Source organism: Perognathus longimembris, chromosome 3 (assembly GCF_023159225.1).
Source record: "Perognathus longimembris pacificus isolate PPM17 chromosome 3, ASM2315922v1, whole genome shotgun sequence".
Taxonomy (NCBI): domain Eukaryota; kingdom Metazoa; phylum Chordata; class Mammalia; order Rodentia; family Heteromyidae; genus Perognathus; species Perognathus longimembris.
Genome location: NC_063163.1, coordinates 46,320,496 through 46,341,103, shown reverse-complemented (window position 1 = coordinate 46,341,103; position 20,608 = coordinate 46,320,496). Strand labels below are relative to the sequence as shown.

The 20,608-nt window shown below is 43.9% G+C and overlaps 1 protein-coding gene and 1 long non-coding RNA gene across 3 annotated transcripts; one reads left to right on the top strand and one right to left on the bottom strand.

Moving 5' to 3' along the window:
- Positions 1-471: 471 nt before the first annotated feature.
- Positions 472-5,946, bottom strand: Alg11 (ALG11 alpha-1,2-mannosyltransferase). 2 transcript variants are annotated; one of them, XM_048341440.1, is made up of 4 exons: positions 5,658-5,946; positions 4,750-4,980; positions 2,921-3,852; positions 472-1,002 (listed from the first exon to the last, which is right to left on the bottom strand). In XM_048341440.1, exons 1-4 carry the CDS (start codon positions 5,699-5,701, stop codon positions 731-733), a joined length of 1,479 nt encoding a protein of 492 aa, XP_048197397.1. In that variant the 5' UTR covers positions 5,702-5,946; the 3' UTR covers positions 472-730. The 2 variants fall into 2 exon arrangements, with proteins under 2 accessions (XP_048197397.1, XP_048197398.1); XM_048341441.1 differs by having other exon boundaries at positions 4,750-4,954; positions 5,658-5,944.
- Positions 5,947-6,318: 372 nt separating this feature from the next.
- LOC125348316 lies at positions 6,319-12,933 on the top strand. The gene is made up of 3 exons (XR_007210349.1): positions 6,319-6,335; positions 6,602-6,726; positions 12,645-12,933. It is a non-coding gene; the product is annotated as an uncharacterized LOC125348316 (long non-coding RNA).
- Positions 12,934-20,608: the final 7,675 nt, after the last annotated feature.

The following is a 20,608-nucleotide window of genomic DNA, read 5'->3' as shown; positions in this document are numbered from 1 at the left end:
TCCTGTGTTTGATACCTAATACTCAAAACAACAATAAAACAAACAAGTGATCAAATAAATTAAAAAATACAGAAATTTTTTTTCTGTTCTTTAAGTGATTTACCAAACAGAACGTAAAATATGGATTTTATCAAATTCAATTGTCACTGTTTTTCTTTCAGATCTGTATTTTGCAGAATTTAAGACCACATACTTATCTAAGTTGTTATATTAGGCTATGTAAGAGTGTCTTGTCTTTTCTATTTAGATAACTTGGTAATTTTTTTTTTTTTTTGGTGCCAGTTCTGGGGCTTGAATTCAGGGCCTGAGCACTGTTCCTGGCTTCTTTCTGCTCAAGGCTAGCACTCTACCACTTGAGCTACAGTGCCACTTCTGGCTTTTTCTATATATGTGGTGCTGAGGAATCGAACCCAGGGCTTCAGGTATATGTGGGCAAGCACTCTTGCCACTAGGCCATATTCCCACTCATAATTTGGTAATTTTTAATGAAATAAATACCTTTTCTATATACATACTGCTGAGAATACTTCTCAGGCTGATTTGATTTTAATAGCGAATAAGTTTAGAAAAGTATTTATATATGAAGGGATGTTTAACTGTTTTAAGTTTTGGTGCTAGAGGAAATTGAACCTAGGGCCTCCCCCATATGGAGCATGTGTTTTAACACTAAGCTATACCGCCAAACCCAACTGTCTAATATAAAATACCTTTAATATATACAGATCTGGGATTATTTAAATAACTTCTCCACAGATGACAGGAATGCCACAGCAAACTCTTGATCAGAAAATCTGCTTACAGATGCGCGAGCATTTTTTCTGATCTGGAGTCTCTTTTCTACAGACAGGGAGAGAATATGAGCCATAGTCTCAGCGTAGCCATCTTCAGTCTCAGCCAGAAATCCAGTTATATCTCCTTCATGAGGAACAACAATGTCCAGCTTTGGACCCCCTGAGTTGTGTGCAAGGATAATTGTTCCAGCTGCCATACACTCTACAACTCCTGAGAAAGAAAGAAAAAGCACATTAGGTCCTTTAAATCTTGAGTGTGTTCATAATTACAACAATGAGCAGAAACCTTCAAAAGTGTAGAGTTTTCACATTGCATTGGGGCAGGTCTTAGGAAAACGAAAGCTTAAACTGAACTGCCTAAAATCAATCCATTTATTTGGACACTGGTAGCTCATGCCTGTTATCTTAGCTATTCAGGACCCTGAAATCTGAGAACCACGGTGCAGAGCCAGTCCAGGCAGAAGAGTCTCTGAGACTCATCTCTAACTACCCATGAAAAGCTGGACGTGGAGCTATGGTTTAAGTGGTACAGTGCCAGCCTTGGGATAGAGCCCAAGTTCTAAGTCCAAGCTCCAGTTAGGCATAAAACCAAAAAATCCTTTCATTCTTCCCACGGATTGGCATGGCCCTCCTCAGGCTCTGGCTGTGTGAACTCTAAGTCCCTTGAATGTAGTTGTTGACAGCACTTGTCACAGTGCTGTTCCTTCACTCTGGCCGACTTCCAATTATTGTTTGGGACCCAGCTTGAGGGTCACAACACTGCCTTGGGTGAGTGTTCCTGGAACACTTTTCTTTCCTTACACAGTACTTGCACATGCCCAGCAAATACAAGGGGAACACGTAGTGACCACTGGAAGGCTTGGCAGCTTCTGAAGGGAAGAGCCAAGAGCAACTCCCACCCCAGTCAGCTTCCCAGCCCCCTCTAGTGCCCTGTCCAGGGTGAGTACTCAGTCAATGTCAGAAGAAAGACTCCATGCAGAAAGCTGAGCCAATGAGTTCTTGCACTTTTGGACTTAGTATTGTGCTACTAACTAGAGATTTAAAACATAAGAAATTATAGTGTTAGTATAGGAAGCTCTGCTTTTGTTTTCCTATAAAGTTTTTTTCCTAAAGTTGTTTTCCTATAAAGGAGAGTGAGGCATAAAGCAGGCAATTGAAAAATACATGTTAGCAAATGACACCCAACAGCAGTTGACTTTACACTGAAATGTATGCTGAACCCAAGGTTAGAATAGAAATAGCAGCTTGAATAGCAAGACAAAATAAAGTTAAAGAGACTGAAATTGAACCCTGATAGGGTAAGGCCATTTTAATGATGAGCAAAGAATTAACAGAAAACTTAAGGGAATGAGTGTGGGAAGCTGATCTGGAGACAGTGTCAGCTTCCTCTGCACAAATAAAAATGTTCAAACCTGAGCAAGCCCATTGAGATACCTCTGCCTGTATCCCATCTAGAGATTCCAATTTGGTCCTTTAGTATGATTTAGGGTAGGGCCCAGGACTCTCTACCAGTACACAGATGAGTTTAGATGAGGAGAGAAGGCTAAGGTAGCTCAGCAGTAGAGCATAGCACTTGTCTAGTGTGTGCAAGACTATGGGTTTGAGCCCTAGCACCCCTCTTCTTCCCCCCCCCCAACAAAAAAAGGTAAAGTGGGTGGGAAAAGGAAGAAAACCTAGCAGTTAAAAGCAGTTGTTATCTGGGTAGAAGTCAGACCCTACCACTTCCTTTGTGACTGAAGTTTCTAGACTTCTCTGTGCTTGGGTTCCCATATCTAAATATGAGCATAACAAAAACACCTATCATTCAAATTGGGATTTAGAGATTGCTAAACTAGAAAGTATTTGTAAAAACTTCAACTTAGTAACCTCCATATACTAAGTGGTGGTCAATAAATATTGTGTGTGTGTGTGTGTATGTATACATGTGTATGTTTCTAGGGATAGAAATCTAGGATCTGGTACATGCTACGTAAGTACTCTGACACTAAGCCATACCTGAGTCCAAGCAGTACTCTTAACTACTGTCTTAAAGTGTCCGAGACAAAGAAAGCACACTTGGTGGACTAAGGAAAGAAAATATGGCCTAAAATGGTACATCTTGCAACAAGTTATTGTAAGGACAAACTCACCAATCCCAAAGTGCTCATTCCACATGGTGTGCAGACCAATCGTTGCTTCAGACAAGTAATTCTTCAATTCCTCAAATGGAATGTTTATTTTAAATTCCACATCTTCCTGAACCCCTAAATCCTCAGACAGCCTTCTAAGTTGGTTTACCCTGAGTTCATCTTCTTTGTTACGACAACCTCCAATGAGAATGAGTTTAAGTGGACAGGGTGACTCAGCTGTCTTCTTATCCAGCAATTTAGCAAAGGCTCTGATCTGCAAAGGGTGATTCTTTTCAGGCCTGAACTGGCCAATGGAAACCAGTAAATGTCCTGGGGTTTTCTGTTTCTCATGTAAGGGAATGTCCAGAAATGTCTGTACATCACAAGGTGGATAAACAATGTTAGTGCAATGCCCAACCTTCCATAGCGCAAGAATATGGTTTAGAGTCCAAGAAGAATTCACCATGACCACATCACTGCAAGAACCCACAAGCCCATAAATAAAGGCAAACAAATAGTAGTAGATGAGTTTTACTTTGCTGAGAAAAGGATTCCTAGTAATGAAGGCTGCATTATTAAAGCCAACACTTTGATTCTTCACCACAGACAGCATGTCAGTGCTGATAGTGGGGTAATGAACATAGCTTCCAACTCGGCAACCTCCTACATACTTAAACAGAGGGAGTGTGAATGCATAGCCCATGGAATCAATGTAAACATCAGGAACATACTGCATCAGTGCCTCCCAGCCAAGAAAAATGGAACCAAGACTTTGGCCCAAGAGTGTGAAGTGAGGGTAGCATGAATCTTCCACAAGGTAGCGTTTCTTTAAGAACACAAACCGCACTGGATGAATTAATCTGATGTTAAATCTTCTGAAGGCACCTTCTAGTATCTGTTGACCAGTAACATTAATATCACCAGTATAAACAATATATACTGCCTCAGGATACCTAAAATAGAATATGATCATTAAGAATCCCATTAATTTAGGTTAAAATCAAGCAAACAGTTGTAGATAGTTGTCTCATAACCACAAACAAGCTTATTTTTATATTAAAAATGTTTTCCAATAATATTCATCATTTTATACGAAGTACTGACTTCACCCTTTCTAGAAGTTTTCTGTTGCCCAAGGACAAAAATGTTAGTCCTTCAAATGAGACACTGTATGTTGAAATCTAACCTACTATAATATACTGTACCAGCTGGGGGTTGGTGGCTCATGCCTATAATCCTAACTATTGAGGAGGCCAAGATCTGAGGATCTGAGGCTAGCCTGGGCAGGAAAGTCTGTGAGACTTTCATCTTCAGTTAATCACCAAAAAAGCCAAAAGTGGAGCTGTGGCTCAAATGGTAAAGCACCAGCCTTGAGTGAAAAAGTTAAAGGACAGTGCCCAGAGCTGAGACTCTTATCACTAGCCACAAAGAAGCAGGAAGTGGTGCTATGGCTCCAGTGGTAGAGTAAGAGTGTTGAGTGAAAAAAATCTAAGAGAGTGACCAGGACCTGAGTTCAAGCTCTAGTACTGGGACAGGAAAAAAAGGGGGTGGGGGTACTCTTAAAAGAGATTTAATGGGATTATTGCCTTTTTGTGTGTGCTGGGGATTGAATACAGTTCCTTATACATGTTCAACACACACTTTCCCATTGAGCACCCCTCCTAGTCACCTAAAGCCTCCATAAAAGGGGTGTCATGGGGGCTCTTTGCCCCTTCTGCCACATGAGGCTATAGCAGAAACAGCTATGAACAAACAGAATGTGACTCTCACCAGATACCAGAGCTGTATTTAGGTAATGATTTTTTTTAATGGCAATGAAATATCAAATGAACTAAGAGATGCATACCTACTTTTTCTGAAGGGCTCTCAAAGCACACCATAAAACTCTTTCTCCTCCACCACCAGCATTGCAATATGGATGAAAAAATGCAATTGCCATCTGCTTTCTCCCACTTTTGCTGGTTGATAATGACATTTTCTTCCTTTGTAGCATCAGTCTGATTCCGCAAAGGACAAGAACTAAACATACACATAAAGCTCCACATACAAGGAGTCCAGGGAAGAACAATGAATAAAAAAACCTGAAATAAGAAGGAAAGTTCAAAACCAATCAGATGCTTATTTTTAAAGACCATAAGTCTAGTTTATACATTTAGTTTATATGTAGTAGCACAGAGAATTTTTGTAGTTTGCAAGATTAGTAACACTTTTCTATTTTTTTTCCTCGTTGGTGATCCTTGGGAACAAACCCAGGCATGTTAGGCAAGAACTGTACCTCTAGCCCATTGATAGTTAATTTTTTAAAAATATGTGTGCTAGTCCTGGGGCTTGAACTCATGGCCTAGGCACTGTCCCTGACCTTTTTTGCTCAACACTAGCGCCACTGCTCCATTTTTGGCATTTTTGGTAGCTTATTGGAGATAAGAGTCTTACAGACTTTCCAGCCAAGGCTGGCTTTGGACTGTGATCCTCAGAAAAGGCAGAAACAAAGCAGGGAACCATCGCTAAGGAGGGAGCAGGGAGGCAAGCGAAAAAAACTGCGGTAAACTGAGTCAAAGACCTAGCTGTCTCCCACCTATCTAGGAGACCCTAAAGGGAGAGAGGAAGATCTTCCCACTTGGCCTGATCCAATCTCCTAAATTCCTAACAAGGAAGGTCATTCCCCTCAAACTTTAGCTGCACGAGACAGGAAATTACCACCAAAAAAAACCAAAACAAAACAGGTCGAGGTTGCGAGTCCACGCCCCTGGCGACTCACCTTAATAACTCGCACAAGCACCAGCTCCCAGAGGCAGCCGCCATCTTCACTCGACCCCGGAACTCAGGAAGCTCTAGGCCGTTCCTCTTCTCTATTGGCTCCTGAGGAAATAACGGCGTGTTGTCCCCGCCCTCACGGACCTATTTATCTTACAATTGGTTCCTGGCGGCAGCTTCCCACGGCCTTTCAGCCAATAGGATCTATCGAGGCGTAGACAAAATTTCCGCCCGGCGTACATGGGTCCCGCCCCCCAAGTAGGAGTTGAGCCAAGGAGTGGGGGCGTGGCCTGTGATGGACAGCCGGCACTCTCGCCCTCCCCCCCACGCCTCCCCCCACCGCGAGCCCCGCTCCCCCCACTGGAGTATCCCCACCCCTTCTCCGAAACCAGTCGCCCGTTGAACAAATGGGGCTGTCCTGGTGGGCCGCGGATCGATCTTCGAGGTGTAGAGTCCATTCCCGCAGCGGTCGCTGGCTTTGCCACCTGCGGCGTCCGGAGCCGAGCGCGCCGTCCGTGAGGGGGCCGCGCGGAGCTGACGCCTGGTCTTCCGTCCCCTCAGGCAGTGGCCGCACTCCCGGGACCTGCGTTTAGGGTCCCGGGCTGCGCCCCTCGCAGGCTTTTCCCTCCACGGCACTCGGCTGGGGTTTCCGAGGACCGAGTCGTGAGCGCATCTGCCCCAGGTAGCGCAGACTCGGGGATGGGGGGAGGGAGGGGAGCCGGCTCCCGTGGGGACCCTGAGGCATGGACCCGCGGGCCCTGGGTGTGGGGGATCGGAGGCCCCGGCTGCCTGCGCGCGCCGTACAGCCAGGTCACCCCCACAGGTGAGGGGCGCCGACCCCCTGATCCCAAACAGAGGGATGGGTTAGACTCGAGGCGGGCAGACGCTGGCTGCTCTGCTTCTCTTCTCCAGGGAATATAATCCCCGCCCTTCTCCTCCCCTGACCAGGTAGACGACCTTTGTGCTGCCCGCCGGATCTGGGGAGAAGTTGGCGTGTGTAGAGGATGAAGCCTGAGCCGATGATACCTGAGCGGGAGAGACTGATTTCAGCCAGCCAAGAGGCCAGTTGGGACGTAAGTTGCCACAACACCGTGGGTCACCCCTACCCAGAGGGCTTTCCGTCCCGCCGGCAGGTGCGCTGCGCACAGGTGCGCCGGACTCAGCTACTGGCTGGGGGAGGAAAGCACCCTAAGTGCACTATCACTGTCCATTGGTATTGAGGAATGGTTGAAAACCCAGCACTTTCCGTTCCCCTTTACACTTGTAAGGGGTCTGATGCCTGCCAGGTAAAGAGCCGGAAGCTGCTGTGTGATTCCATGCGGGAAGTTCTTACAGTTTGGTGGCAGATCCAGGCGGTGGTCTTATATAAATCCTGCCATGTTTTCTTTAATTGTTTTTTTTTTAATGCAGTCTTTTAAAAATAGGATATTCTGCATGAAAAAGGCATCTTTTTCTACTCCCCTTTTCTTCATGTACCTCTGCCTTCATTCAGCAAACATTTATTGAAAACTTAGTATGTTGAAGAGTTGGATAGAGTAGTTGACACTCCCCACTCCCGCCCCCTGCATACACTATCTCTCTGTCTCACACACACGCACACACACACGCACACACACACGGGGGGGGAGTTAGGAGAGAAACCTATAGGTTTCTTCCTGTGTGTGTGTATGTGTGTTTTTATGGTTGTGTTATCAACACAACCATATTTATTGCAACTCATTCACCAGAACCAAAATATGCCCTTCAGTTGGACAAATGAGTCAAGAAAATGTGGTATATATGCACAATAGATTTTACTCATCCATCAAAAAGAATATTATATCATTCATAAGAAAATGGAAAGACTTGGAAAGAATTATATTAAGTGGAATAATGCAGACCCAGAGAAACCAAGGTTGCATTGCATGGCTTCTCTCATTAGTGTAGATAGAATGTACTTATGAATCTATAAACAAACTTACAAAGTGGTAGGCAGTCAGACATGAATTAATGGGATTATAATTAATTGCTATGGAGAACTGAATGGTACAATTCTTTCGAAAGACTGTGTCAAAGCCCAACAAAACAAACATCAAAAATGGGTGTTTGGGGGCTGGGGATATAGCCTAGTGGCAAGAGTGCCTGCCTCGGATACAGGAGGCCCTAGGTTCGATTCCCCAGCACCACATATGCAGAAAACGGCCAGAAGCGGCGCTGTGGCTCAAGTGGCAGAGTGCTAGCCTTGAGCGGGAAGAAGCCAGGGACAGTGCTCAGGCCCTGAGTCCAAGGCCCAGGACTGGCCAAAAAAAAAAAAAAAAATGGGTGTTTGCAGGGGCAGCTGGGGCCAAGGGGAGAGGGGTACACAATGAAGGAGGAAGGTGTGTTGTTTTAAAATGCTCTGTTTTACCTGAATGAAATTGCATGCTGTGTAGTCTCTTTTTGTTTTTCATTCACACTATATTTTGGAATTAGCTCCAGTAAGTATTTTAGTTTACCATTCTCCCAAATGTATCATTGTTTATTGACCTCCTGTGGGTGGATGTTTTGAGTGCTTTTGCCCCTCTTTCACAAGTGGACATGGTCTTTGTATTTGATTTTTAATACAGACATGGCATGTTTCTTTAAGATAGAGGATTAATGGACTCAAGAATAGGTTGCTTCTTTTCTACACACCTGAAATTAATCTATACACCTGAAATTGATATTATTGAGTGCTACTTAGTAGTGAAATTCATTTAGGCTGGTGGGTAGAAATGAAAGGTAAGTGGATTCATGGATAAGCAGAGGGGCTGGTGAGTAGATGACTCTCACCTTGTGGCATGAGATTTCATTTGGTCAGGGGTGTGAAGACAGCACACCCTGGGGAGGGGTGGCTGGAGCAGAGGAGATAATTCCAACTGTCTGCAGTGTCTTCATCTAAAGAGAAAAATCTTTGTACTTCCAGATCAACCTCATGACTTGCCCCCTTCTTGAAACTGTCACTATCTTTCACCCTCATTGGCCTTACCCTGTTCTGGATTCCTTTGATAATGGTCATCATGAGCTTACTATGTGTTACACATTGTATGAAGTACTTCATATCCCTCTCTGTGCACTCTCTCATTTAATCCTCACAATCCCCATTTCACACAGTTTTGTTTTGTTTTGCAAATGCTGGGGATGTAGTCCAGGATCCTGTGCTCATGTGCTATTATCATTGACCCTTACGCCCAGTCTTAAAACCCTTTAATGTAGATTTTTATTCTTGTTGTTGTTCATTTTGTGCTGGGAATCAAACCCATTCTACCAGGAGCTATTCCTGGAACTCTGATGAAAGTATTAGGTTCAATAATCATCAATTGTGCAGCTAAGAACTTTTTAAAGTACTGCCTGCTGGGAATTCTAGATACTGGGAATCCCACTATGATAAAGATCTTTCCTTCAGAGACTTTATAGTATAATAGGAGATCCTGGTGGGGGTGGAGATAGAGGGGTAGATGGGAGTGAGGGTGTGGTGGGGGTGGTTGTGGTGTGTGTGTAAACCAATAAATAGTGTTATTTTTTATACTGCTGAGTTTGTGGAAGCTAGTAAAGCCAGGTAGGAGAATAAGGAGAGGCCTGAATTTTGAGTAAGCAATAAGAAAATACTCCCTGGGGGAAATAGCATTTGAATAGAGACTTTGATGTCCTAGATATCAGGCAAGAATGCTGGGCTGGGAAACTGAAAGTGTTTAAGTCCTAATACAGGAGTGTGATAAGAAATGTGTATTTGATCTTTGTTCTAGGTTCCTGATACAATTCCAAACCCTTGGCATTTCCTGAGTGGTTGTAGTAGTGATAGGAATATTCTGTTGTTGTTCATAACAGGCTTTCAGAATACCTAAGTTCTGCTACTGAGATGGCCCTTGATGAGTCCCTAGAATGTAGATCTCAGTCTAAATGTCAGAGGAATCACATTATTAAGGAGTTAGAACTTTCAGCCCTATCCTCCAACCTCTAAGAAAGTTGCTAGGGACTGAAGTTGAGTTACTCACCAATGGCTGATGAATCAATCATGCCTACAGAATGGAACCATAAAAACCTCAAATGATGGGCTTGGAACACTTCCAGGTGGTAGACACATTGAGGCTCTGGCAAGGTGGCTTGCCTGGAAAGGCATGACAGCTCTGTGCACCTGTCTCTTACTCCTTGCCCTGTGTGTATCCTTAATAAAGAACTGGTAGCTAGGTGCTGGTGGCTGATGCCTGTAATCCTAACTACTCAGGAAGCTGAGATCTGAAGATCTCAGTTCAAGGTCAGCCAAGCTCAGAGAGACTCTTGTCTCCAATTAACCAGCAAAAATGTCAGAACTTCAGATGTGGCTCGAGTGGTAGAGTGTCAGCCTTTAGAGAAAAACGTAAAGAATAGTGAGATGCCCTCAGTTTAAGGCCCAGTACCAGAACAAAACCCCAAACAAAAATCTGGTAATAGATCAAGTGCTTTCCTGAGTTCTGTGATCCAGGCTAGCAAATTATCCATTCTGAGGTTGAAGGAATCCTCTAGATGGATAGTCATTCTGAAGTTCAGGAGTCCTTGGGGACTGATGTCCACAGCTGGGGGAGTCTGGTGGGACTGAGCCTTTATCTTGTGTGATCTGTGCTAACTTAAGATAGTGACAACTGAATTGAGTTTCTGGGAACCCAGTTGTCTGCAAAGTGGGAAAATTGGTTGATAGTAAGAAAGCTCATAATTTTAGGGGTCAGAAGTAGTGAGACTAGAAACAGTACAGAAAGGGTGTCCTTAGTGTTTGAGGAATAAAAAAAGAGGCAAAGGAGCTTGAGCAGTGGGAGGAGGGGGAAGCCATAGAACCTGAGATTAGAATTCATCACTTTAAAAATGGGGAAATTAGAGGCCTTGAGTGTCTTGCTAATAAGAGGCAGATCTAAGATTGAGTTCTATCCAGGCCTGTATGGCTTTCTCAGGGACATACTACCTCCCAGAGTCACTTGACTCTTGATTATACTACCTGTTATTATGATTAAAACTAACAAGTACAGCTTTTCCTGGCCATTCTTGTGTTTGTCTGCCTTCCTTCCCTTCCTTCCCTCCCCCCTTCTCTCCCCTTCCCTTGCTCTTTTTCTTCTTTCCTCCTTTCCTACTTCCCTCCCTGGCTCCCTCCATCACTTCCTTCCTCCCTGGCTCCCTCCCTCATTTGCTTCCTTCTTTTCTTCCTTCCATCCATCCTTCCTTCCGAATCTGCAGGCTATAAAATCCCAGCTCTTGTGGGAGTGCTTTACTCAGTCTCTCATTTTTCTCCATAGATGACCTCACTAATTACATCAAGGAAATCAACTCAATTAGGTGTGTTTTCTCCAACTTTCTGCCCAACTTTACCTATTTTCACCCTAATTTTATTTAGACCTCACATTTATTTTAGACCTACTTAACTTAGGCTTGTTTAGGCTTGTGTTTATCTTTTTGAAATAAGGCTCACTAGGAAATCCAGGTTGGCCAAGAACTCACAATCCTCACAGCTCTGCAGTGCTGGGATAATAGGCATGTACTGTATAACCTGCTTTTATCTCCATCACTCTAGAATCAGAAGACAGGCAAGCCAGCCTTCTCTTCAAGGTCATGCCCTCTGTCAGTATCTTTGACCCCTTCCTTTCTACCTATGTAGCCTTTATTTGCTTCTAGTCTTTCCCTATCTCAACCTTTGAAGCCAGTCACTTTACTTTTGTTCTTAAGGGTTTTTTTTTTTCCTTTTCCTTCTTCCTTAGTCTTCTAGAAAGAATAGACTGCACTGATTTGTTTTCATTCCTCTGTTTGAAGGACAACTTTTAGATTTTCCTTCATTATAATGTAAGTTTTTGGCTATAAATGAAATACATAAAACACCCATATGAGATTTAAAACAAATTAATATAGGGAATACCCCGTACCTCACTGGATCCAAGATAAGAACATTATTCAATGTCATGTCCTCTGCCCAACTGCTTGCTCTTTCTCTTTTTTCTGTCTCTCCTTCCTTCCTTCCTTCCTGCCTGCCTCCCCTTCCCTCTCTTTCCTTCCTCCCCTCCCTGCTCTTCTCCTTCCTTCCTTCTTTCTTTCCTTCCTTCCTTCCTTCCTTCCTTCTTTCCTTCCTTCCTTCTTTCCTTCCTTTTTCAGTGTTGTGGATGGTACTCAGGGTCTTGCACATAACAGGCGAATGTTCTGCCACTGAGCTATACCCGAACCCATTTTCCTCGGATTTTCACACCATAGAAGTACCTCCAGAGAAGCTAGGACTATAGGCATTAGCCACCAGCACCCATATGCCGATTGTTATTTTAATGCTCTTTGCTATGGTTTAACTGTTTTTGTCCTCTCAAATGAACAATGCAATGTCCTCAATGCAACTGCAGCAAAACCTGTGGCTTTTAGGAGTTGATTGAGCTATGAATGAGATTAAGTATCCTTTTTATTTTTTAATGTTATTATTCTGTCAGACCTGTCTGTGGCTTGAACTCAAGGCCTGGGTGCTGTCCCTGAGCTTTGGTGATCAAGGCTAACTCTCTACCACTTGAGCCACAGCTCCACCTCTGGGTTTTTGATGTTTTTTTTTCTTTGGTAGTTAATTGGAAATAAGTTAATTGGCCTTTCCTCCCTGGGCTGGCTTTGATCTGTGATCCTCAGATCTCAGCCTCCTGAGTAGTCAGGATTACAGATGTGAGCCATTGGTGCCCAACAGGTGTTCTTTTATAAGAACACTTTCAGAAATGGAGATTAGGAAAATTATGGAGACCAGTCTGGGCAAGAAGTTACCAATACCCTATCAGAACCAATAAGTTACCAACATGTTAGTATGTGTGTGTAATCCCAGCTACTGAGAGGAAAGGATAGCATAGAGTGTGGTCTAAGACAGGCTCTGAGAAAAACTCCTAAGACTCTATCCAAAAAATAAAGCATGAGATCTTAGGTATAGCCAAAACTAAGCAAATAACTAAATAAATAGACAAAGCCTACTGATGGAGAGTGTTTTCCCCCTTTCTCTCCCTTCTTTCCTTTTTACCAGTGAGGATATGATTCCTACTCTAGGGAGGACACAGCAACAAGGTTCCATCTTACCAGAGAGCAGCCCTCACTAGGCTGATGGACCTGCTGATGTCTTGGCCTTGGACTTCCTACCTCCCAGAACTGTGAGAAATAAAATTCTATTGTTTATAACTTACCTATTCCTTGTTACTTTGTGATAATTGTACAAATAGACTAAGATTGGTGCTGAGAGATACAATAAGTACAACAGGCACTCTGAATATAACTGTTTTGGGGTTCAAGGGAGGGGATTCCCCATCCCTCCAATAGTCCACCACTCAGAGACAGCCTCAAGCAAAAAGTTGTGTTTACTGGGGAAGCAAAAGGTGAACTGACCAGCCAGGGATGCAGCACAGACCCAGGAGCTGAAACTGGGACAGTGAAAAGCAGGCTGACCGGCCAGGGACACAGTGCAGACTCGGGAGCTGCCACCGTGACCCCGAGCAGTCCTCAAATTGGGGTTTATAAAGGTAAAAGCCTAGCACAGTTGTAGGGGGCTAACACAGGGGGTACATCAAGCAATAAACAAGTTAAACAAGCCTGGCACAGATGTAGGAGGTTGACGCAGGGGGGTAGAGAAACTAACAAACAAGTTAAGCAAGCCATTTACAGAAGCAGAGTTTTGGGGTCAGGTTGACTTAATAATCAAGATGGAGTCAGCTCTACTCATCCCCAACATTTCCTACTATGTTACCCTAATCAAGATGGAGTCAGCTGTATTCCCTACAACAATAACAAGTATAATAAGGACCTATGTGGACACTGGAAGAATATGGAGGAGAAAAGGCTGAGATTGCTATAAACAGTGTTTTGGGTGAGGGCTGGGAAGATAAAGAGTGTAGATAGAGCCTGAATCTTCTTATATATTACCATTGGTCATAATTCAGTTCTTGGTAGATAAAGACAAGTAAGAAATATATATTGGAGACTAGAAGAAGGCCATCCTTATTACAGTGGGGCAAAGAACTTAGGTGAACTGCATCTATGTCCTAGGAAACGTGCCGGGTCCAGCCACTTGCTCCTATATGGCAAATAAAGCAACAGGGGGAAGATAGCACTTCACTAAGTCTTCAGAAGCCTATGGGGTATGGACTTGGGTTTTTTAAGTTTTTTAAACAAAGAATTTGGGAAGAGGGAGAGAGGTGTGCATGCATAATGATTAAACATTCCCAGTCCCTGGGAATGGCCTGGTTCACATTTATCTCAGTCTGTCTCTGGGGGAGGTTCCAGAGAAATGATCCCTTCTTTACTTGGAGGACATGGGAACAATTTAGTCCTGTTACTTGGTGGGTGGTCTGTCTCAAACTTTTGGCTGTTCTCTTCCTTTGAAGTGTTTTGCCACTTGCCATAGATGATAAGAAGGCTGGGAGTGTAGCTAAAGTGGTAGAGTGCCTGTGGAGCAAGCTGAAGGCCCTGAGTTCAAAACTCACATGAAAGGAGGGTGGGGAAGGAATGCCTGTCTAGGTGGCTGTTTGACTAGTGTCACAAGCTGCTTATCAGTAAATCTCATCCTTCCTGGAGCCCAAAGTGGTGATTGCAAAGTGACTACAGGAAAGAATGGCTTAGATCAAAGCCCCCTTCTTTATCCTGTTTCTCCTTAATTCATGGACTCAGCAAAAGCAGCTTTAGGTACTTCTTACACAGATGTTTTGTGGTAGGTGGAACTATGAGTTAAGAGGTCTGGCTGTACAGATTCTTACACAATGTGTGTAGGGTGTTGATAGTTTCTCTTGATTGCTTCTAGTAAAAATCTAGAAGAGGGAACAGAACTTCAATGGAAAATTTTCAGCCTGCCAGGACTGAGAAGAATTAAAAGGTGTGCTTGGGTGAAAACACTAACAATGTGGCCAATAAATATTTGATGAGATTAGCCTGGGTGGGAGGAAGCCAGATGCAACTCCAGGTCATTGTAGAAAATCTTAAAGTCATTTCAAAGATCCTCGAGGCTGCCACTCCCTCTATAGGTTTCCGGAGCCCTGGCCTTGAGGGCAGAATGTTCCAGAGTTAGGAGTCCAGGGAACCCTTGAGATCTTGGGGTTGGCTACCCAGGGCCACCTAAAATCTCTACTTGTATTGCAGTGTAATGCTTCTTGGACATGCCAGCACTAGCTTAAGGGAGCTCAGTGCTCAATTGTGACTCCCCCTGCCACTTTGGAAGGGTCTAGGCTGGAAATTGGGCACTATTCCTGCAGTGCTCACAACAGGTGTGCTGAATGTAAGAGTACTGGTCTCATGATACCTCTATCTAGATCAAAGGATGGCCATCACAGAGAGCCCTGAGGTGGAGAAACCTCTAGGTGGAGCTGTGGAGGTGGGGCTGACCCTGGCACTCCTGAACTAAGCTGTGGAGAGGTACTATGTGGGTCAGGCCCAGTAAAGCACACTCCAGCCCCAGTGTGCCTGGAGGTAGACATGAAGTCAAAGGTTCTCCTCAAGCCTTACAACTTAATTTTTGGCAGGGAGTGTAGCTTAGGGGTAAGATATGTATTCAGAATGTATAGAGTCTGTGGGTTTATTCCAGGACTCAGGAAAAAAAAAAGATTTAATATTTGCTCTACTAGGTGTTAGTCTTACTTGGGCGCTGGGGGGTATGGCTCACTGGTGGCAAAGTGCTGCCCTAGCATGCTTGAGATCCCTAGCCCTGAAAAAAAGATCACCTATTTTAAGATCTATTTGCTATTTTTAAATCAATCTATTTTAAGATATTACCATTACTGTCATCATTGCTTTGTACTAAGTTTTGAAATTGAGTAAACTGAATTCTTCTGTATTGTTTCTTTTCAAGATTATCTTGCTTCTTGGGTCTATAGAAATTTCAGGATCAGTTTCTATGAAGAAGTCACCTGATATTCTGAACAACTCAACATTTATTGCAAATGAACCCAGTACGGGAGAGATTAGAAATATCTCTATACCTACCTGGTTTTACCCTGTAGGCAGAATTCCTGAGTGGAGGCTTTGGGCCTGAGCAGAGGGAGTCTGTGGGCATTAGGAGCCCAGGATCCTAAGGAGAGGGGAGGGGAGAGCTTTGGGCCTCAGTTCTGGCCTCACTTCTGATAAGTTTCCTGGTATGAAACCACTTCCTTATGAACCAGGGCTGGGGGCAATGGGGCCCTAGAGATCTTAGTGTACTGGGTCCAAGGTGGAACCTTTGTTCTGTAAGAGCAGTGAGTGATAGGAAGAACGAGGGAGCCCTCACCTCTTAGTGGCATTGATCTGGAACTAGATCCCATGTCAAACAGGATGAGAAAAACAGAGAGAACCTCTAACTGGGAGCTAGGGGGTAGGGATTTCAGGCTGCACCTGACTGAAATGTACTTGCTAGCTCACTGAGTTGGGAATATAAAGGTGAGAGGGTATGTCATATTTCATTCTTCTCATTAAATTTCAGTATATTTTCTTGAATAAATGTTTCATCATGTGCTAAGTCTTTAGGACCTTTTATAGACTAATTTTTTACCAGTCCATAAAGCTCATACTTCATGCTAGTATTTCCTACCCTGACAGTGCATTTGACTCTTGTATCAATTAGAATTGTGTTGTTTGACTGTATGAAACAGAAACTCCAAAGCACTATTGGCTGTTAGTAAAGTCTGGAGGATTTTATTGTATGAAATTCTAGCTATTGCCAGGTTCCACTGCTTCTTGTATATATTCCTAGCTATTCAAGAGGCTGAGATCTGAGGATTGCAGTTCCAAGCCAGCCAGAGCACAAAAGTCTTATCTCCTCCAGTTACCCACCAAAAAGCTGGCAGTGGAGCTGTGACTCAAGTGATAGTGTGCTAGCCTTGAGCACAAAAGTTCAAGGACAGTGCCCAGACCCTGAGTTCAAGCCTCAGGACTAGCACACACACAAAAGCCAAAACAATTCCAACTATCTATTTCTTAGGATCTCTGGTTATCAGTAGGATATTTGACAAGTTGTTGAAAGTCAGGAATAGTAACCCTTTATGGCAGGCCATGAGCTCTTTCTGTAGCCTTTCAACTCATTCTACTCTGTTAGGTCACTGTCTGAGACCCAGGAAATGATGTGAGCAGAGACTCCAGACTTGGAGCGATAAAGCAACCAATAAGGGAGGAGGAAGGAGGTGGTACCTTCTTAAGTTCAATGTTTTTCTGAATTTTTTCAGCAAGTAAATATATATAAGGTGTTTTCATCTCACATTCTCTGCCATTCACTTATTCTGCAAGTGTTGAAAACCTCTAAGCCTGTTGAAGTGCTGAGAATACAGCAGGGAAATGAACAAAACAGACAAAGGATTCCTGCACTTGGGACACAGTCACACATCAGTAAAATACGTAGGATTGTAGCAGGTGAAGCTTGACTGCTCTACAGAAAAATAAGGCAAGAATGAGAGGCAGATAGTGGGAACACTTGAAGCTTAAATAGGGCCATCTGGAGGAAGTCACTGACGAGGGAACAGCTATGGGAGGATTGTGACTTAAGGCCAGCCCAGGCAAAATAATTGTGAGATCCTCGTCTCAACAGCTAAGCTATACGTGTAGTTCACACTAGTAATTCCAGCTATGAGGGAAGAATAGATAGGAGGATCAAGGTCTGAAGCCAGTACAAGCAAAACCTCCCAGAAAACCCTATCTGAAAAATGACTAAAGCAAAAAAACAATGTCTGGAGATGAAGCTTAAGTGGTAAGAGTACCTGCCCATCAAGCAGCAGGCTCCATATTTAAACCCCGGTACAACCAGGTGATGATGATAATGATGAAGAAGAAGAGGAAGAAGAAGGTGAAGGAGGAGGTGGAAGAAGGGAGAAGAAGGAAGAGGAGGAATAAAATAATAATAGGGGAAGAAGGCAACTGAGATGTTAAGATGTGCTGGAGAGTTGGCCCTGGGTAGAAGTGGTTGGATATTGGATGCCTTTTGATGATGTGACTGGCAGGATTTGCTGAACATTTTCACATGGTAGGACAGAAGGCATGGTTGGTTAGCAGGGATGGTTCTGAGAGTTTTTATGGCTTTGGGGCCTAAACTCAGGGCCTGGGAAGTATCCTGAGGTCTTTTGCTCAGGCTAGCATTCTCCCACTTCAAGCTCCATTCCCAGTTTTTGAGTGGTTAACTGGACATAAGAGTCTCATGGGGACTATCCTGCTTTGAACCTCACTCTTCAGATCTCAGCCTCCTGAGTAGCTAGCATTATAGGTGTGAGCCACCAGTGCCAAGCAAGATCCAATATATTTTTTTTCCTGAGCAAGTCAAAGGAAGGAGTTTTGGGATATTAAGTTGAGGAAGGCTATGTGTGTGTGGGATGGGGAGGAAAGAGGCAGAATATCAGGAGTTGATAGTAAACATCCAAGGGATTAAGGGAGAGGGTGACCAAAGGATGCTGTCCATTAGTGCAGAGTTGAGGAGTTATTGGCTGTACGCAGTGCTAGCATATGAATATGCCCCCTCAAATTGCTCTGCGATTTAAATTGAACACTTTCGGGAGGTGGCTAGGTCCTGAAAACTGACCTCATGGGTTCGATGTATTTAGGAAAGAAGCTTAGTGGAGCCCCTTTGCTCTTCAGGCATTTGAGGGGACAACTAGGCAGCTCCCTGCATGAAAGCAGAGAGCATTCCTCATTAAATCCTTATCTTCTGGCATTTTAATCTTAGACATCTCTGCCTCCAGAACTGTGAGAAGTCCATTTCTGTGGTTCATGAATTACTTAGTAGAAGGAAAGTGTTTAAGGTTTGAGCGGACAATGAGAATCAAAATGGGAGTGACCTTTACGAAAGGCAGGTTTTATTAGAGAAAACCTAAGAAGGCCTCTCAGCATCCTAGCTGAGAGGAGGGAGGGAAGGAAGAGAGGGAGAGACAGAGAAAGCTACTAGTGCAGGCCATGGAGTTTAAAGGGCATGATCAAAGAGAAGGCTGAGGCTGTTGGAGAAAGTTGAGACTGTTGCTGATTGGTTCACCTGAGATGAGGGAAGTCCCCCTCAGGCTTAGTATAGTGAGGCCTAATGGCAAGTTGTTTCTAATTCCCATCACCTCCTCTAAGGTGCATTGTTACAGCAGCCTCATAAGACTAAGAAAGGTAGTGTCTCCATAGGCCTGGATGATACCCCTAGGAAGTGGGTTCAGTAGGAGGAGATTGCAAGAGTTTAGCCAGGCCACTGTAGCACTTACAGGTTTGGAGGCTAGGAAGCTCTAGGGAGAGACACTAAATAGAAGCTGTTAGGGCAGGGTAAGAGGAAACCCAGGACGGTGGGACATGAAGTGGACAATGGCGGAGGCAAGGACAGATTGCCTTGGGCACAGAGAAATGGTCCCAGGTTTTAGCTGCTTCTGTTTCAGTGCATCAGGAATTGGGTCCTGGGTTGGGAGTGGGGCTGGGGCTGGTACTGGAGTCCACTGGAGCAGGGCCGAGATATAGCTTGAGTGTCCAGGGAGGGAGGAATGCAGAGAGTAGTTGGATTACCAAGTGGTACCAAGAGACCTCTGTAGGCTAGAAGTAAGAATTGGTGCCTAGTCAGCTGCCTACCCATTGTTTTAACTCATTATTTGTCAGCTGTGAACAGATAGCCATGGGAAAGGAGAGCATTGGAACTTAAAGAAAGTATACATTGATGGAGTTTTTCATGTGGGCACCAAGAAATTGAAGGTGCATGCACATAATAAATTGTGAAATTGAAACATCCTCTTTGCCTTTGAGAATACTCTCTTCAGCTTGCCCGTGCTTTGTTTGTTTCTGTCTTCCAAGCCTTACTGAGCTAAGGTATTGGTCTGGGAAATCACCAGCTTCTTTAGGCAGTGGTATGAACCAAGGGGGCTTTGGTGAACCCAACCTGGGCACCTAGGGTTTAAATGGTTTTTCACAGTTTTTAATGTTACACACTGTTGCTCTTATCTCTTAATGCAGAGTGTTTCTTAGGCCCTGGTTGAATCTTCTGCTCTGCACACATTTAACATTTGGCTGCCTGTACTATGTGGGAAGCTTCCAGCATGCAGCTTAGTGTCAGGTTCTGCCATCCTGTCCTGTCACTGGATCCTGATTCTTCCTATCTGGGAAGGGTTTGCCTGACCTGCCCCAGGGGTTTTCTGGGAAGCTCAGCCCACTGTGAGCCTCAGCAGTGTTATGTAGATAATCTTTGTGAACACTGAAATGTGTTAGATGCCCCTCCTCCAAGCAGGGCACTTTGTCCTGGAGGTTCTTAGAAACCTGAGCTGCCCATCTGCCTTTGGGCCCAGGCTTCTCAGATTGCAAAAGAATTGTTTAGGATACCAAAGCAATTTATTTTCTTTCTTTCTTCCTTCCTTCCTTCCTTTCTTTCTTTCTTTCTTTCTTTCTTTCTTTCTTTCTTTCTTTCTTTCTTTCTTTCTTTCTTTCTTTTTTGTACAAGAATGATTCACAAAGATTGGAAAGGTGGGTAGGAGGCAAACAAGATGAATTTTATTTTGGAAAATGGCTTGTGAACTTTGTACTTACGAGAAGCAAAATAATATAGTGCAAGGAGACACTTGAAGACCTGTCCTTCTAGAAGGTATGTGTGAGGGAATAATGGATTTTCCCCTTGCATTGGCCTGACGGGGACAGAGAAGCAGAATCTGGGTAGAAAACATGTTCTAATCTATGTGACTCAACTCATTTAGTTAAAGATAGTTAAACGTAGTTGTTTAAATAGACATGCTAACATCTGGCATTTGTCCACTGGATTAAATCTGTGGGCAAGACCCTTGTGTTCCATGGGCTGAGCACCTGCTAGGCCTTGATGGACTGCTGAAGGCTACAAAGACAAACAAATAACATGGAAAAGACTGGGAGTTCACGAAATGAGAGTAGGAGAAGGCAAGGATGAACTGCTTAGCAAAATGCTGGGTGCTGGTGTCTCATGCCTATAATTGTTGCTACTCATGAGGCTGAGATCTGAGGATCACAGTTTGAAGCAAGCTCAGGCAGCAAAATTCTGAGACTCTTATCTCCAAATAACCACATATAGCCAGA

Excerpts from the sequence above, each read along its gene's own strand:
- Alg11 (XM_048341440.1), bottom strand. The coding sequence starts at position 5,701 with ATGGCGGCTGCCTCTGGGAGCTGGTGCTTGTGCGAGTTATTAAG. Across the intron at positions 4,981-5,657 it reads TGCTTGTGCGAGTTATTAAG|GTTTTTTTATTCATTGTTCT; the intron begins GTGAGTCGCCAG and ends TTCTTATTTCAG. Across the intron at positions 3,853-4,749 it reads TTGAGAGCCCTTCAGAAAAA|GTATCCTGAGGCAGTATATA; the intron begins GTAGGTATGCAT and ends ATTCTATTTTAG.